This window comes from Cyprinus carpio, chromosome B18 (genome assembly GCF_018340385.1).
Source record: "Cyprinus carpio isolate SPL01 chromosome B18, ASM1834038v1, whole genome shotgun sequence".
Classification (NCBI taxonomy): domain Eukaryota; kingdom Metazoa; phylum Chordata; class Actinopteri; order Cypriniformes; family Cyprinidae; genus Cyprinus; species Cyprinus carpio.
In genome coordinates this window covers 7,444,832-7,464,620 of record NC_056614.1, presented here as the reverse complement: position 1 = coordinate 7,464,620, position 19,789 = coordinate 7,444,832, and the positions used below count along the sequence as shown (strand labels likewise).

General features: G+C 36.2%; 1 protein-coding gene across 2 annotated transcripts in view; it reads left to right on the top strand.

The window, feature by feature from the left end:
• The window catches only part of LOC109059479 (tropomodulin-2-like), a 39,510-nt gene that overhangs the window by 15,581 nt on the left and 4,140 nt on the right, over positions 1-19,789 (top strand). For both annotated transcript variants that reach the window (XM_042743678.1, XM_042743677.1), the window contains exons 4-9: positions 11,822-11,944; positions 13,170-13,241; positions 13,359-13,489; positions 14,365-14,472; positions 14,941-15,084; positions 19,059-19,203. In XM_042743678.1, coding sequence (XP_042599612.1) covers positions 11,822-11,944; positions 13,170-13,241; positions 13,359-13,489; positions 14,365-14,472; positions 14,941-15,084; positions 19,059-19,203 — 723 coding nt within the window. The remainder of the gene's footprint in view (positions 1-11,821; positions 11,945-13,169; positions 13,242-13,358; positions 13,490-14,364; positions 14,473-14,940; positions 15,085-19,058; positions 19,204-19,789) is intronic.

Here is a 19,789-nt window from a genome sequence, read left to right as displayed (position 1 = left end):
GTCCACAGGGGAGGACTCTCTGATTGGGTTGTGAAAGGACAGGAAGTAGTTAGGGAGGTGGAGGTCAGCCAAGATCAGCTCAGCGGCTCAGCTGAGCCCAAGAGACACACTGTGATGGGCCGAGCTCCTCTCTCTTCTGGTTCTGACTGGTTTTGTGCTTCAGGCTTTCTCTGTACCACAGCGGTTTACATGAACAGAACAAAAAACAACCGCTAAATAAAGGGCTTAAATAAAACGTTCCCTCCTTTCTCCTTGTGAGGACTGCTTAACAAAGATGCCCCTTCAGATTCAGTACAGAACTGCTCTGTTCATATCGGCCATTCAGAATCAGATGACTGTTCAGTTTCTGTCATCATGGTAATAGAACAAAACCAAACCAAACCAGTTTGTGGTGTGGATTTAAATGATAATAATCTGATATTTGATGCAGATTCAGCAGGATTAAGCAGCCAGTGCACTTAAGATTGTTCTTTAGTACTTACACTTTGGCTCTTGCTTTGCGTTTGATGATTGCATCTAGGGCTGGACAATAATTCAATATCAATATGTATCGCGATAAAAAAAAATTCAATAACGTTGATATGGTTTTTAAACACATTTCCGATATTTCGATATACCAGTGATTCCCATACATTGATTTATTTGTGGCGTTTGACTTCGATGAATAAACATGAGCACTGAACGTTTTAAAATCAAAACACATAGCGGGTGTTTTATACGAATGTATCTCTGAAGGGAACCGACTGTTTTCAGAAAAGTTTCGATGGCATTTTCATTTTATCTGATAAAGAAGCGTTCATAGGCGCAGCTCCATTGATTATAGCCGTTACTGGAGAAACCGCTGGGTCTACCACTCTCACAGCGCCTCCTGCTGGCAGACAATCAGTTTGCATTTAAGCCCGGCTCCAGCGACATGCACTTTTTTTTTTCCTGCAGCAACTCAAGAGCACTCTTCATACTCTTTATACTGACTAAAGCACATTTGTTTCAATCTATATCCAAAGTACTGCAAAAACAGTTAAATTTTGAAATATTTTTACTATTTAAAATAACTTTTATTTTAAAATGTAGTTTATTCCTGTGATCAAAGCTGAATTTTCAGCATCATTACTCCAGTCTTGACATGATCTTCAGAAATCATTCTATTATGCTGATTTGCTGATTATCAATATTTAAAAAAGTTGAGTACTTTTTTCAGGATTCTTTGATGAATAGAAAGATCCAAAGATCAGCATTTATCTGAAACATAAAGCTTTTGTAACATTACATTTTGATTACATTTGATTTGATTACACTATTCCATTCAAAAGCTTTGAGTCAGCATCATTTCTTTCTTTCTTTTGGAAAGAAATTATAGAAATTTTTATTTAGCAGAGATGCTTTCAATTGATCAAAAGTGATAATAAAGACATTTATAAAGTTACAAAATATTTCTATTTCAAATAAATGTTCTTCTTCTGAACTTTCTATTCATCAAGAAACCTGAAAAAAATTCTACTCAGCTGATTTCCAACAAATTATTTTTGAGCAGCAAATCAGAATATAAGAATGATTTCTGAAGGATCATGTAATCAGAGTAATGATGCTAAAAATATAGCTTTGAAATCACAGGAATAAATTACATTTACAATATTTCCAAATATAAAACAGTTATTTTAAATAGTAAAAATATTCCAAAAATCAAATTCAAATTCGAAATTATTAATATGAAAGCAGTTTCTGTTACATTTTCAAAAAAAGAAGTATACAGTGGAGATTAGAGAAAATTTTCAAAAGCTTTTGACTGGTAGTATATATTAGCCTATAGTTTGAAGTTAAAGATATTAATTTTAATTAGGTGAGTCTGAAATGATTATTTGACAGTGATTTCACATTTATTGTTTGTATGAAGGCTAAATCAAAAATATTAAATGGTTTTGAATGAGGTGTCAGACTTGGCAAATTCATTTTTCATAAATTTATATACACAGACATCTGTTGTGGGTGTTCTTGGCAGTTTTTACGAGGCTTTTTATACTGTTCATATTGATATCGGAATTATATCGTATCGACCGAAATTAAGAAATATATCGTGATATAAATTTTGGCCATATCGTCCAGCCCTAATTGCATCATCAGATATGCTCTGTCTTTGTCCTTTTTTGTTCTTTAATGTTTCGAAAAAAATTACTTTTACAAAAAGAACTATGCTGTATTTTCTGAATGATGAATAATGTCAAAGAAGTCTCTTACAGTCTCCAGAGCTGAATTTGAGAAATGATTCTAATATGCTTTTTTTTCAGGATTCTTTGAATGCAAAATTCAAAAGAACAGGATTTATGAGATATAGAAATTAGAGCCCGACCGATATATCGCTTATCACGATTTTATCAGCCGATATTAGTCCGATATTAGATTTATATGCCGCCGATATGACTTTTTTTTTAAAGGACATATTACGCAGATAAAATGCTTGAAATGGTGTAATTTAGTAGTTTGTCCAGCAGAGTGCGCTTCATTGTTTGTTACTGGAGACCTGGATGAAACGCTTTAAAGCTTAAAGGGATAGTTCACCCAAATATTAAAATTATGTCATTAATGACTCACCCTCATGTCGTTCCAAACCCGTAAGACCTCCGTTCATCTTCGGAACACAGTTTAAGATATTTTAGATTTAGTCCGAGAGCTTTCAGTCCCTCCATTGAGAATGTATGTACGGTATACTGTCCACGTCCAGAAAGGTAATAAAAACATCTTCAAAGTAGTCCATGTGACATCAGAGGGTCCGTTAGAATTTTTTTAAACATCGAAAATAAATTTTGGTCCAAAAATATCAAAAACTACGACTTTATTCAGCATTGACTTCTCTCCCGGGTCTGTTAGGAGCGCGTTCACAACACTGCAGTTTAGTGATATCCGGTTCGCGAACGAATCACTCGATGTAACCGGATCTTCTTGAACCAGTTCACCAAATCGAACTGAATCGTTTGAAACGGTTCGCGTCTCCAATAAGCATTAATCCACAAATGACTTAAGCTGTTAACTTTTTTTTAACATGGCTGACACTCCCTCTGAGTTCAAATAAACCAATATCCCGGAGTAATTCATTTACTCAAACAGTACACTGACTGAACCGAGCCAGATAACGAACGAAACATTGACTCGTTCTCGAGTCAAGAACCGTTTCTGTCGCACGCGTCCGGTTCGAGAAGCGAGGAGCTGATGATACTGCGCATGCGTGAAGCAGACTGACACACAGCGCGTCTGAACTGAACTGGTTCTTTTGATGATTGATTCTGAACTGATTCTGTGCTAATGTTCTGAGCGCGGGTAAACCGAAGGCTTGAATCAAGGGCAATCATCGCCAATGAAGTCATTACGTCGAGCGCAAAAGAACTGGTGAAACCCGTTTTCGGCAACCGGTTTATTGAATCAAACTGTCCGAAAGAACCGGTTCGCGGAGAAGAACAGAACTTCCCATCACTACCGGTGATCCGAAAACCGATGCAACCGGTTCTTGACTCGAGGACGAGTCAATGCTTCGTTCGTTATCTGGCTCAGCTCGTGTTCATCTTCAGTTCTCTCTTCACAGCAGTTCAGTCAGTGTACTGTTTGAGTAAATGAATTACTCCGGGATATTGGTTTATTTAAACTCAGAGGGAGTGTCAGCCATGTTAAAAAAGTTAACAGCTTAAGTCATTTGTGGATTAATGCTTATTGGAGACGCGAACCGTTTCAAACGATTCAGTTCGATTTGGTGAACTGGTTCAAGAAGATCCGGTTACATCGAGTGATTCGTTCGCGAACCGGATGTGCTGTGAACGCGCTCATAACAGACCCGGGAGAGAAGTCAATGCTGAATAAAGTCGTAGTTTTTGATATTTTTGGACCAAAATGTATTTTCGATGCTTCAAAAAATTCTAACGGACCCTCTGATATCACATGGACTACTTTGATAATGTTTTTATTACCTTTCTGGACGTGGACAGTATACCGTACATACATTCTCAATGGAGGGACAGAAAGCTCTCGGACTAAATCTAAAATATCTTAAACTGTGTTCCGAAGATGAACGGAGGTCTTACGGGTTTGGAACGACATGAGGGTGAGTCATTAATGACATAATTTTAATATTTGGGTGAACTATCCCTTTAAGTCTAAAACCCCTGAAACTTTGAACGGCCATATCTCCGTAATGGCATGACGGATCCACACCAAATTTGGGGTATCCCTTCAGTTCGAGGAACCCTCTCGAACGCCGAATCGAGTGTATGTCTAGAGCCCCCCTTTCGAATGAGACCACCCCTGCGTCGGTAGCCCCCGGTGTTCGGGAGTTACTGGTGGTGAAATTCGCGGTCTGGCGCCAACCAATCTAGCGATCCCGGGGGTCTACCAACTTGTGGAGGCTGGCGTTCGAGAGGGCTCCTCAAGCTGAAGGGATCTCCGAAACTTCAACTTTACTGTTCAGTGCACTGAAATCAGACTCATTTTGGTAATTAAGTTTATTGTTAAATAGTTACATGCCCTGCCTCCATTACATATCTTTGACACATCATTATAAGTGTTTGATCACCACATTTGAGTGATCATTGCAAAAAATGTGTTTATGTATATATATTCTGTTTATGTATATACTGTATTCTATATATAGTACCAGTCAAATGTTTGGACACACAAATGGGAAAATGTCCAAACTTTTGACTGGTACTGTACTATAATATACACAAAGAATATCAGCAAATATATCGATATCGGCGTTTTTTACTCCCTAATATCGGTATCGGCCCCCAAAAAAAATCTGTATCGGCCAGCTCTAATAGAAATCATTTGTAACATTTATATGTCTTTACTGTCACTTTTTAAATGTAACATTTAATGCGTCATTGCTCAAAAGTATTAATTTCTTAAAGAAAAAACAAAATACATCTTGCTGACACCAATTTTTTTTTCAACGGTAGTGTAATGATCTCTATGATCTGGGCTTTTTATAACAGAAGGTTGGATTCCAGATTGTAGTACGTATCAACAAGTGACCTCAGGTTAATGCAGAGAAGCTGTGCTGCAGTACATCACACTGAATAACAGCATCTGTGTAATAATAAAACACTGTTTTATTGTGTTGACATGAAGAGAACATAACAGTACAGGAATACAGAGTCTCCATTACTACAGCGGGAGAGAATTTGCTCATTTCCAGTATGAAGCATGTTTTAATTTGCTCCTGTTAAAATAGTTGAGGGGTGACCTATTCTGCATCATTCGGCCCTGCTGTTTTCACTTTAGTGCTGGTTTTTAGGTTCTGATTGCATTAACTTTGTGTGTTTGGGACATATAAAACTAAGAAATGTCATTATAAGTTTTATTAAATATTAATTGTAGCTGAAGAAGACTGTGTATGTGTATGGCAGATATCCTTAAAGTCACGTGAATATTCATCTATTTATGGAAGTTAAACTCTGTAATACTCTTTTTAAACAGTCTCTGCTTTTCACATCAGTTGCTCTGTGAATAGTTTTCTGCAAACACCATGTTGTTGTTTTTTTTCTGGTTCACATCCATTTTTTGCTCTGATAACATGTGTTTGGAATTCAGCCACACCTCAAACACAAAGCCTGTTCTTGTGTCCAGAGCAGTGAGAAAGCTCTTAGAACCCTCAGCCTGTTCCTGTTAGGAACTCTACTGTGCCAAGTTAAAAACTAAACAATAACTTATGTTGTACCTAAAAGTACCCTATAAAATTAAAAGTGGTAAAATTGCTGTAACACACTGCCTCTTTTGGCTTCTTGCTTTTCTTTTACTCATTAAAATGTGTTTCACAGTCACTGAATCAGGATTAGAAAAAGACTAACCAATCATATGTCAGTGGAGTCTCTCCAAACTGTGTCGTGTTGTGTGTTTCCAAACCTCATAGGCTTGAGTGAGTACTGCTGCTCTCCAGAGTGGAAAAGGAAGCAGCGTATGATTATGGAGTAGATAGTTCTGCTGATTCAGGCCAGAGCCATGGTTTAATCACATCTGTGTAATTAGAAGTTACAGCTGCCAGCTGCTATTACAATGGCTGGAAAGATTATGTCATACATAAACGTCTAGAATCATCATGTAACGTCATAGAGGAATACTTACTTATAAATTAAATGTGCCAAACTAGTGTTTCCAAAATTTCAGTATTCGGTACCAATACCAGTGAAAATCCACAGTTCTCTGTACCAATTTCATAACCAAAGCAAAACATAAAAACTATGCTAGTTAAAAAAAATTGACTATACTTTCATTTAATCCAAACTGTACATATTTAATTTTAAATGGCTTTTGAATTTTAAAGCCAAGAATAACATTAAGTTAGAAAAAAAAAAAAAAAAAAGCCAAGAACTGCTTTCCTGACTGATATGACACAAACAATACAAACAAATTTTACATTCTCTAACACGCATATTTTAGATTCACAATAAAAATAAAAAACACCATCATGTAAAAATGTTAAATATAACCAAATAAAACTTATATAACACCACAATAAAAATAAAAAGAGCATTAAATAGTTTATAAAGAGACTTCATTCTAATGCTCATTATATTAGCGTTAGCCATGCTTATGCTAACGATGAACTACTCTGATAACAGTGCTTCTAATCAATCTGACATTCAAATTAAAATATTTAATAATATTCATAATAGAAGCGGTGTTTCCCACAGCCTTGCACTCTATTTGTGGCGGCATATATATGCAAATTCATTCTCTGCCAGCAGGAGGCACTTAGAGCTGGAGATAGAGGTTTCCCTGGTAACGGCTGTAATCAAATAAGCGCTGCTCACAAACACTGCTCAGGCATTACAGGCAAGATGAAATGAAAATGACATCCATAATTTTCTGAAGACAGTCAGATTCCTTCAGAAATACAGTGATATAAGAACATCTTTGCCGGGTTTGGACTTTGACACGTGCAGTGCTCATGTTTATTCTTCGAAGTCAAAGACTTTTTTTTAACCATGAATTTCTCTGATAAAAAAGTAATTTAAAATACTATTCATTTTCGTGTTTAACGAAAGAATTTACCATTGATAAACAATTGCATAGCTCACAGTAGGTCTGTCTGTAAAGTTACTGTTCAAAATCAGTTTCCTTATGGAGAAAATGAATGGGATTTTTACTTCCAGAACCCAACTGTTGCAGAGCATTTCCTTTTGTTTTCCTTGGAAGAAAGAAATGATACATGTTTGGAACAGCATGATGACAGAATGTTCATCTTTAAATGTCTCTCAAAATCCAGCATGAGTTGGAATGTTCCATATTTGCTTCTAATGGGCTGAGGAGCAGCACAAATCTTGATGGACATTTAATAATGATGTTCTTGGAGTCTTTTTATTCTTTGTGAAACATCCAATTCAAATTTTGACATTGAAGTTTTACTGAAACAGAAGAACTGAATGCTTTCAGCTAGGGATGCACCGAAATGAAATTCTTGGCTGAAGCCGAATAATAATGAAATGCTTGGCCGAAGGCCGAATACCGAACGCGGTGTTTCGCATTTTTTCCATTTATTTTTGCCAATTTTATCACCATTACAATAATTAAATAGTAAAAATTTGCTTTTTACTATTTTGTGTTGATTTTCAGATAAATAAATCAAATAACAAAAATACAATTTCAAAATATTTATTTAACACTGAACATTTTTGAACATTCCAGCAAATATTATACAAACAAAGCACAATATAACGTAAAATAAATAAATAAATTAGTAAAAAAAAAAAAAAAAATCCGCCATCTTTGAAGCCCCCCTTCTTGAATAGCCTATGTTAGGCCTATAACTGACTGCTGAAAGAATGTAACTCTGTATGTCTACAACAACAAATGTGCATTGAATAGTGCAAAAAATGTGGATGAACCCACAACAAATAAATAACTGTCCTAGACATAAGCCTACTTAGCCTACTTCTTCAGGAAAAGTGGCAGGTTCTTCTTTATGAAAAGTAGCTTCTCTGCTTTCTCACATGAAAGTCGGTTCCCTCTTCTCATCGATGACATGAGATGCAGCACTAAACAGTCTCTCACTGTCGGTGCTTGTCCATGGAGCAGACAAGTACCTGCAGAATAGTTGAATATTTTATTGCAGTTTTCTGACAGTTGCTCATTTCAAAACGAACAATGTCTTCAAGATAATGAAATGGTTGAAACCCAGTGTAGGCCTACTATTTTACTACACTGAAAATAGTTAAATTTTCACAAAATACATAATATAAAATATAGGTAGTAACACTTTACAATGTTTGTTAACATTATTGCATGAACTAACAATGAGCAATACATTTTTTATGGTATTTATTTATCTTCGTTAATGTAAGATAATAAAAAATATTTAGTTCATGTTAGTATAAGTGCATTAACAGTTTTAACAAATAGGCCAAACACTTTTGATACTTTTTAATTCAAAAATTACAAATGTGATACTTAATTTTAATACTGTATTAGTAAATGTTAACATTAAGATTAATAAATGCTTTTAATAAGGGTTTTTCATTGTTAGTTAATGTTAAAAATAGAAACTACTTATAAAGTGTTACCATAATCCAAAATATAAATAAAATCTTAAATTAATTTCCCATACAAGTAGCCTACCTGCGTGCCATCTGCGGCAGGTCGGGAAAAGCGGCCTTGATTGGTCCTCCAAAATTCGAGAGGGTTATTGCTCCTGGGGATGGGGACTTCTGAGAGATACCCATCTAACTGTTGAGCGGTCGAGCTTGTCCTCTGTCTTGCAAATGGGTTATTCTCTTGGAGGATCTCATCGAACATGTCAGACAGCGAGACTGTGCGCTGCTCATCTGTAGTACGAGCCCGTTTACTCTCTGCGCTGTTTTCATCTCCTGCGCTGTGCATCACCTGACCGTCTCCATCACCTAGCGGCTTTCCCAAATACAACTCGGCCTGGATCATTTCTCGTGTGCGCATCTTTTTCCCCACATCCAAGTAATGATCTTTATATCGTGGATCAAGCACAGTCGCGATGCAGTACAGGGGTTCTGAGTCCGCCTGACTAAATCGTGTGCTGACAGCTTCTAAGAGCGCACTTTTAGTTGTTTTCACTCCTTGGTCTGTTTCAGCCTCTTTGTTTAAAAGACGCTTTAGTGCTGCAAGTAAGGGTATGACGTCTGCCACAGATGCATCAGATGAGCTTATCTCTTTTGTTATCTGCTCAAAGGGGGCGAGAAGAGAAAGAACGTTCTCGATTAACACCCACTGGTATGCGGTGAATGTCGCGGGCAGGTCATGATCTGCTATGTATGTAGCCAAGACTCGCTTTTGCGCAAAAAGGCTTTCCAGCATATAATATGTACTGTTCCACCTTGTGCTCAAATCTTGTTGGAAACGTTTTTGTGGCATTCCGAACTGTTCTTGGATAGATTGTAGGCGCGCATAGGCAAGCGGTGAATGTTTAAAATGGCCAACAATTTTCCTGCCTATCGCTATCACATCTGCTATACTGCGCTGACTCAACAATCCCTCGTTGACCGCCAGTTGAATTGTGTGTGCCATACACCGTATGCCTTTCAGATTGCTATCTTCCATGGCTTTAGCCATATTTCTTGCGTTGTCACTGACTACCGCATGCACTTTAGATCGGTCGATACGCCAAGTGACAAACATGTTGGCGAACGCCTCAGATATGGCTACAGCTGTATGGGACCCTCTAAACTCTTGTGAGTGAAGAACAATCTTTTGTAGCTTGAAATCTGTGTCGATCCACTGCGCAGTTAAACTCAGCATACTAGTGGGGCTCACATCCGAGCTCCAAATATCAGTCGTGAAGCTGAGGGCTGCAATATCTGTAGCCAAAAGCTCATGGACGTTAGTTGAAACGACGTTATACATCTCAGGTAAGCACACGTCTGAGAAATGCCGTCTACTAGGGATGGTGTAACGGGGCTCAATATGGTCTATAAGCCTGCAAAATCCAACATCCTCTACAACAGAGAATGGTTGATCATCCAATGCGATGAATTCCATTATCCTTTTAGTAATACCTTTAGCTTTGGCACTGTCATTGGCAAACTTTTTTGCCTTTTCTAAGAAGTCAGCCACAGATGGAGTGGGTGTCCTAGGACTGGGAGCTACTTTTCTTTTCGCTGCTGCTGCTGCTGTTGCCATTGATTTGATTGTCGCCATGTCTTTCTCGTACTCTGCATGATGTTCGGGGTGTCTTGATTTTAAGTGATAAATTAAACTTGGAAGTGCTGTACGTTTTTGCAGATGCACCCCCTCTGGACAATTCAGCAGAACAATGTCTGCAAACGGCCGTTTTTGCCTCTTTCTCTGACACTTTAAAGTGCTTCCACACTGCTGACATGTTTGCTGCATAAAGCGCGCGCCTCTCACTCTACGCGGGTTATTTGATTGCGTCATTAAAAACGTCATTGTTCGGCAAAATTTATTCAGCCTTTTTACTTATTCGGCCGAACACCGAAAGTGCGTTTTTTGGCTATTTTCGGCCGAATAATTTCGGTTGTCGAACATTCGGTGCATCCCTACTTTCAGCAGAACCTTCCCTTCACAGTCACTCAGTATGAGAGAGATCAGCAGTCACATGTACTGAATAAAGCTGTAGAGCATGTTGTTCACTGTCCAGAGAGAATGAGCTCGTCACAAGACCAGCATCACATTACCGACCTCATTATCAGCGTCACAGTCCAGTAGCATTGGAGTGAATGAGGTCAGCGGTGAGCGGTTATCATGATGGGCCTGCTGTGCACCATCATTATCTGTGTGTCGAGTTTATAAACGCCAGCCATTCATACAGCTGGACATCATGTCTGACCACTAAGCCTCTCTCTCTGCTGAGGTCTTCAGTAGAGATGTAGTCTTTTTACAGTTTTCAGTGAAGTAAAGGGCTGTTCACTTTTATCATTTGACTGGGCAGCAATTTTCAAGCATTTATGTTTGGAAGTGGGAGAGTTCTAGTATTGTTTGAACAATGTATAGAATAATTTTTACATGGAACTACTTCCATATTCATGTATTCAGTCTTGTAGTGTGACATTTGCATTAGTTTTTAAAATATATATTTTTTTTTATTTAGCAAGGATGCATTAAATTGATCGACTTTTACTGTATATTGTTATGAAAAAAGAGCTATTTTAAATTAATGCTGTTCTTTTGAACTCTGTTCATCAAAGAACTTTCTATTCAACAAGGAAAAATGTAGCACAGTTCCCAAAAAATATTAAGAAGCACAGCCGTTTTCTATACTGATAATTATAGTAATTGTTTCTGTATTTTTCATCAAATAAATGCAGCTTCGGTGAGCACAAGGGACTTAATTCAAAAAGATAAAAAGGCCCTTACTGTCATGAAACTTTTAACTTTAGTCTAAGTTAAATCTTAATGTATTTGTGTGGATGATGAATAAATAACTGTTTAAAAAAAAAAAAAAAGTCAACTTCCAAGTGGAAATAAATCTGATATGAATAAATCGGATATTCTCCTGTCAATATGATTCGTACATCATTAAAAAAGCAACAGTAAAAATGAATGATCTTAACTCAGGTTGACACCAACCACAATCACATGAATCTTTTCAGTGATGCAATGGAGGTTAGAGGCTCAACCAAGTGGAGTCATGCTGAAGATTTTTGTCTTTTGAGCCTTTGGGCAATCAAAAGCTTATTTCATCTGTGTCCATTTACTTCCTTTTTGGCCTAAACTTTTCCAGGTCAGAATGTCTAGCTTTGGTTGTTTTGCTAAGTGTATAGTGTAAATGCAGATATCAGATATGGGTCACTTTTGAAAAAAGATGCAAGTAATGCCATTTATGTTACTGATCACTTTTTGTCTTTTTGTTCTAAAGGAAAGGTATGGATTCCCAAAAAGAAACCAATCGAGATCCATCAGGAGGAAGCCACGACCCTTGACCCGGAATTGGAAGAGGCACTTTCTAGCGCTACTGACACAGAACTGCATGACCTGGCAGGTAAAAACCACTACAGAATCTAACAAACCGTGACAATGAGAGATCAGCAAGAGACAGAAGGTGCTTTCACACTGGAGGAGCCTTTTCATATTTACTAGAACTATTGGCGGATGTTCCCACAGGAGCTAGGAACGTATTTAGTTCTAGGAACTCTGTTTTGGGGGAACTAAATTTTCTCTTACTTCAGAGTAGGGTCTAAAACAGTTCTATAGGAACTTCTTATAAAACACTGGTTATCTGTATTTTTAAAAAATATTCACTCCACGAACATGGAAAACAGTGTTAACGGCATTTACCTGTCATCTGCAACACTGTGTTCTTTTCTCAGCCTCGATGATTTGTAACACTGCAAGTTTTCTTAAGAGATGTAGTCAGATTTTCGTGCTCTTTTTAATTGCATAAATTGTGCATTTACATTCCATTTCCTTTATCACGAAACCCACGGCACACAACAAAAACAGCTCCAAGCATGTTTGTAAATGCTGCGAATAAATGGATGTTGGCCGCTACAGAGTTCCTGCTGCTGGTGCGAATGCAACCAGGAAAACGGCCCATGAAAGAAATTGGTTCTCTTGGAACCACCCTGCTGGATAGTTCCTAGAACTGAATTCTTAGAACCATGTGGTGTGAAAGCACCCAGAGAGAATGCTAATATCACTAGGGTTAGTTTTATTGCTCTAAGTCTGAATTAACAGCTCTCTGCTATCTATTGTTCTAGTGTTTTCTGTTATTCTCATTGCAATGTTTTTTCCCTCCTTGACTCTGGGGGTCTGAACGCCCACACTGCATCCATCACAGCTCCAGAATAAAACAGCAAACACATCCTCTCTCTCTCTCTCTCTCTCTCTCTCTCTCCCTCTCTCTCTCTCTCTCTCTCTCTCTTTTGCTGTAATCAGCCTCTTTCGACACGCTGCTTTAAGAGATTGTCCTTGGCTGGTTTCCCTCTCTGCATGATTCATTATAACCCTGATAAGCTTTATACTCTTCATGTGCTGGATGTGTTGTTTTTGGTCAGCTGTGCTGAAACACAGGAATGTGAAAGTTGCTTCATGCAATAACATCTAGAATACCTTAGTAAAAATAATAGTGAAGTGCTACACATAAGCATTAAACAGCTTTTTTTTTAATGCACTGTGAATTACTGCACTTTATCATGATGTTTTCATGTGTTCGTTTTTAATACTTTTTTGTGTATATTGTAACAGTTCTGTGTTGTGTTCTCTAGCTATTCTTGGAGTGAACACACTGGTGACGAGCACGCGGAGTTATGATGGCACCTGTACAGACGGTTATAACAGTGAGTTTATTATTCTACAAGTTGATTTCATCTTTCAGCAGGTACCATAGTCGTGTTGTCTTCTCATGCATTCGTGACACAGTAGAAGCTCGTTTCTGAATGATGTGTTTGTTGTAGATGTTGTTAAGGGAGAAAAGGTAAAGCCAGTTTTTGATGAGCCACCAAACCCTACAAACGTGGAGGAAACTCTGCAGCGGATAAATTCCAATGATTCCTCACTGACCGAAGTCAATCTCAACAACATAAAGGTAATGACATTCAGTTTAGTACACTCAAACCAAGACACTTAATGGCCAAAATAAAACTTCTTTAAAGTCATTTTGATTATGGTATTTAGGATGATGATTATTAATTTTATATAGCCAACAAATTACTATTAAATATGCTTAAGTCCAAACATTTGATACTGGCTGATATTTGACAATCTGGAATAAAAAATGACTGGAAATGCACATATATTGTGAATTATGATTAAATTAGTGACATGTCGTTCCTTAGTACAGATGGCCTGCTTTTCTTGATTCCACTAAAGCAGAGAATGTTCTATGAAACATTCTCAAATTATGCTGGAGAACATGATTATCAGGTTTTGTTCTGCTCATTAAATTTAAAGGTGGACACACCAAATAATGCAACACTTTTAACTCAAATTATGATGATTTGGGAAACATTTTCAGTTGTGTTCTCAAATGCAGATGACTCAGACTTTAGACTCTTTTGAGATTTTAATCAGCTTTATATATACAAGCTGCTTAAAATCTCTTTTCAATATCTGCTATATCGCTATCTGCTTAAAAAACTTCTTCAGTATCTGCTATGAAAATAATTCAGTAAACAGACATACAGTGCAAACCAGAACTAGAATACATTTTTTTTTTCTTTTTCTGAAAGCTCCTAACCCACCATTTTTACTTTTAAATGTTTAAATTATGGTGTATTTAAGATATCTGTTTTTGTCTCTAACTAGGAGCGGTTATTTCTTATAAACTCAAATGACCTAAAAAGGAGGCTATTTCATAAAATCAGAATGAAGACCATGGCAATGAATTTAGTGACATAAAGGCACTGTTTAATTGGCCAAAAACAGATCTGTTTTTAATGTTTTCCTTCTCTTTTCTTCTAGAACATTCCAATCCCGACTCTAAAGGACTTTGCAAAAGCCATGGAGAGGAACACTCATGTGAAGAAGTTCAGTCTGGCTGCCACCAGAAGCAATGACCCTGTTGCCATGGTGAGGGATGTCCGTGTGTTCGTGGTTGAGATTGGACAAATGCTGTCTTTAGGGATGACCCTCCATATTTTGTGCTTTTTGTGTCAAAAAAAAAACAAAAAAAGAAAATAAATGAATCTCTTGAAAATGCTTCAATCATGCACCTACAGTGAACTGATTCTTACATGTTAAGTACTTTGATTGCATGCTGTTTTTAAGCGTGTTTTCCAAGCTGAATGTCTGCTTTTTTTTTCCATCATTGCTGGTGGTTTCAAATAGGCAGCATTTGTTAAACCTCTGAAAATAGTTGCATAAGCAGTTTTAAATATATTCCACTCTAAATAATAGATTATACTGTCGTTACTGGTGATTTGTCAGTGTCAAGTCGGTTGTCTGTCTTCACAAAAAGTGAAAAGCTAAGATAAACATGGAAGAGATCCGGCTCCCTTGACACCTTGTTAAAACTGTGTTTTTCTCTGTGTTCACTGAGCCTTCTCAGACATGCTACGAGAGAATAAGACGCTAAAAAGTTTGAATCTGGAGTCTAATTTTATCACGGGCACAGGAGTTCAGGCTCTGGTAGAAGCTCTGCGGGACAATGACACGCTAGCAGAGATCAAGATTGACAACCAGGTACAGCACACAAATTCAGCCACATGCTGTTCTAAAACCAACAAGCTTTATTTATTTATTTATTTATTTATTTATTTTTACTTTGTAGACTGTCATAGACTGGTGCTACCAGTGTGGTCTGCTCTGGTGATTATAGTTTAGGTGATTTTAACTTTGACACACCACTCGCATCCAGTGTGACTGTAGGTTGTTGCATATCAACTTGCTACATTAATATCGACATCATCTGATATATATATATATATATATATATATATATATATATATATATATATATATATATATATATATATATATATATATATATATATATATATATATATTAGTGGTGGGCATAGATTAATTTTTTTTAATCTAGATTAATCTAGATTAAAATGGCTCATTTGAATTCTGCCGAAGGCATTCAAATTATGTTCAATAAGATGTACTTGTTAGTACTGATAGAGGTGTGCTGCACTCAAACATAGTAGTTTGACGACGACTCTTCCCCTGCGCTGCTTGGCCCGGCATCTTCCGCGTTAGCTAAGGGATGCTTTGCATTTAGGTGGTACTTGAGACTGAAAGAACTCCTCCAGTAAACTAATTCCGCATTGCACAAGTTGCAAACAACCTTACGCCTGTTCCACACATACTCCATCTGCAGTGCGTATGCGTTTTTTTTTTTTTTTTTTACGCACCCATGTTAACGGATTCCAGTGTTCACACGGTTGCGGTCCGTCAGTGCGTTCCAGGAGCGGTGCGTCTATACGTTTACGTACCGAGTCTATTTTTGCAGGCGCTGAATTAAATGCCAGCGCATTGTTCGCGGTAAAAGTTAACATGGATTGACACGGAAATGCAGTAATTTCACAATAAATGTATACTAAATTAAAGCCTACTGTGTTTCACACGCAACACATGGGTTTTTGGCTAGGTTAAAAAACAAGAAAAAGAGCACCTTTAGATAAACGAGGCAACATGATATAGGCCTATGCACTTTTATGGAAGCAGAACAAAAAGGTTCATTAAGAACCGTGCGATTGCTTGTAATAAAGATTTAAATGCAAAAGGCACAAGAGTCGACTGTTTCTGTCAGCGGTGCTTTAATTTTAAATATTTGCGATATTCCAACAAGAAAAGTAGGCTAATTGTTGTGTTCAAATGTTTTGCCGCTTGCTTGAGCAGCTTATTATACAAACCTAGAAGTCAAATGCATGAATAATATGTTGTTTATATTTATTAAGTTTAAACTAATGTCTATGATTATGAAAGATTGTTACTGGTCTGTGATAAGAGTTATTTTATTTATTTTTTTAACATGGTTTGAAATATAGAATAATGAACAAATGTTGTGTTTGTGGACTAAACAGCCGCGGATCAGTAGCGGACTGCAAACGCGTCCTGTGTGAAAGCACAATGAGTCCGTGCTGCTTCTGCAGCACATACGTAACGCACACGGACTGCATACGCACTGCAGACGGAGTATGTGTGAAACAGGCGTGAGTCTTTTCAGGTTTTTTTTGGGAAGCTTGGTAATTTCACAGTAGGCATACACACAGGTTCGAAGACTGGTTATCGCCCCCTACAGTGCAATTCGTCTAGGTATACATCCGCGCTAAACTATCATGGTGAAAGTCATCATAGCTAGCGTAGTATAGACCCAGCTCCCAACCCAACTTTGAGAATAGATTAATGGCGATATTTTTTTTTTATCGGCCGATAAGAGTCTCACGTTAACGCAGCATGTTAACGCCGATAACGGCCCACCACTAATATATATATATATATATATATATATATATATATATATATATATATATATATATATATATATATATATATATATATATATATATATATATAGAGCATCTTCAGTGTGGCTCATCCAGTCAGCTTTGACATATAGGCCTACTTTTTTTTTTATATATATTTTTATTTAGCATGGATGTGTAAAATGCATAAAATTGATAGAAATTGACAAGAAGACATTTACATTGTTACAAAATATTTCTGAAAGTTCATGCTATACTGGAGTAATATGAAGACATTGGAAAATTGACTGCTGATTTTTTTTTTTTTTTTTTTTAATTATACGTTTTCACAATATTATTGTTTTTTTCTGTATTTTTTATCAAATAAATGCAGCCTTGGTGAGCATACGAGACATTTGAAAAAATTAGACTAATATTTGAGTTGTAGTGTAAAATTGTTTTGAATCTGCTGCCTTTTTACATAATGCAACGCTGTTTTTTTTTTCATTTCTAATAAATAATCTTATCTTAATGTTTGCATTAAAAAAAAAAAATTCATCAAATGAGAGAACTTTTATTTCCAGCAGATTTAACCATGTCATGATTATAAAGCATAACCTTAATATGTAATTACTAGGGCTGTCAGCCAATTAAAATCTTATATAATTAATTGCATATTGTGCTGATTAATCAAATTAATCGCAAATTAAACAAACAAAAATTTTGGCTGAGAAATTTCCTCCCAAAAGATAATTTAAAGTAACTTCAGATTTACATGAGTATTAAATAGACATTACACATTTGTAGCTTTAGAAATAAATATTTTGAGTCACCATTGAATATATTACACAAACTTTTCTACAACAATGTGGTCATAGCATTATTTTGGGAAGCTGCATTAGAAGTGGAATTTAGGTACATTCACACAGACTGTTCAGAGATAGCATGAATGTATTTACTAGGGCTGGCCTCAATTAAAGATTTTTCTGGTCTACTAGTAGTCGTTCATTTTAAGCATTAGTCGACTAATAGCACATTTATTAATAAACTATTAAAAATAATTATAATTAGCCTTTAATTGCCTACATAGCCTATAAGCACTCAAGCACGCATAAAGCTTGCCACAGTTTTGCGCAAGTTCACAGAGACCGAGACGGCAGTAATGGCATCCTGTTTCCTTTCATTATTTTACAAAAGTGAAATGTTTTGTTGTTATTGTGAATGCACACAAATAAATGTAGTCTTTACAAATTCAAAATATATATTACTCTTATCTGTATGACTGAAAATGAAGGAGTATTTTAAGAAGTAAATGACCATCTATCATGCAGTGAGAGCTACTGTTCAGCTTCCACACTCCCCACAGACATTAGAACAGCACACATTTGACTGAGTGGCCATGTAAAGTTGCTAATAATCTGCATATTTCAGATGATAAGCCATATTTGAGGTTGATAGGCGATAGACGAGCATTTGGATGTCCTTCCCAATGTACTTTATTACCACAAAGAGCAGCCGTTAACGATCTGTCCATCACGGACTGCGTGATTTTGCATGTGGATTTTTTTTTTTTTCTGCGACTAAAAAAATGTTGGTCAACTATTAGGGGGCAGCCCTAGTATTTATAATGCAATTAGAATAGCATAATTAATGCAATAACATTAATGGGTTTTAAATAGTGCTGTCAAACGATTAATCGCATCCAAAATAGTTTTTGTTTACATAATATATGTGTGTATACTGTGTATATTTATTATGTATATATAAATACGTACACATGTATATATTTAAGAAAAATATGTTATGTTTATATATTAAATATATTTATATAAAATATAAAAATATGAATATATAAATGTATAAATTTATATTTTTAAAATACACTGTATGTGTGTGTATTTATATATACATAATAAATATACACAGTATGCACACATGTATTATGTAAACAAAAACTTGTATTTTGAATGCAATTAATCTGACAGCACTAGTTTTAAATGCCTATTTACTGCATAAATAGGTCTTAATTCAGTTATTTGATTAATGAAGTTACATACATTATAAGTATAATGAATTATGCTGCATCTATCCTTGTTCATATGTTGAAATGTGTTTAAACCCTGCTGTTTTGCCGGCACTATGCAAATTGAATTCAAATATTACTTGTAGTGAAATGTCTGTTTGTGGGGGCTTATGTAAGCATGTGTAATAGAGATGTTTCCGGTGTGTGTTTTCTGCTCTCAGCGGCAGCAGCTCGGTACGTCGACAGAGATGGAGATCGCCAAGATGCTGGAGCAGAATACAAGCATTGTGAAGTTTGGGTACCAGTTCACCCATAAGGGTCCCAGATCCCGCGCTGCTGCTGCAATCACAAAGAACAATGACCTGGGTGAGAACATGACCTAATGTGCACATATGCTCTGATTGACAGAAACAGGCTAGTACAGGCCCTCTCGTGTTTGGTATTGACTATTTTTGACCTAAGAAAGACATACAAAAGAAAAACACAACTGCGATACACATTTAAATACGTCATTCACAACTAGTTCTTGAGTTCAGTTCTAGGGATGTAATGATTAACTCAAGATATGATATGATTTTTTTTTTTCTTTTTAACAAAATTAGATTTAAGAAAAATTATAAATGAAAATGTGTCCTTTTTTGTTTCTCAGAAAAAATGCTGCACATTTCTTTGTGAAATTAAAATATGTCAAATAACAAAGCTAAATTTAAATTTTAAAACAAATCCTAAATCAAAAACTTAAATAATACAAATAAAATAAATATCTTCATATAAATAAACTAAGGCTTTGCAAGTGCTCTTTCCATTTTAAATTAGAGACAACCACTGCATTTTAAACAAGATCCCAACAAAGATGCTGCATATATGCAGCGTGAGCAGTTTTTGTTTTAAATTATTTTGTATAATTTCGAAATTTGAAGCAAAAACAAGATGGTCTGATTTTAACTTTGTG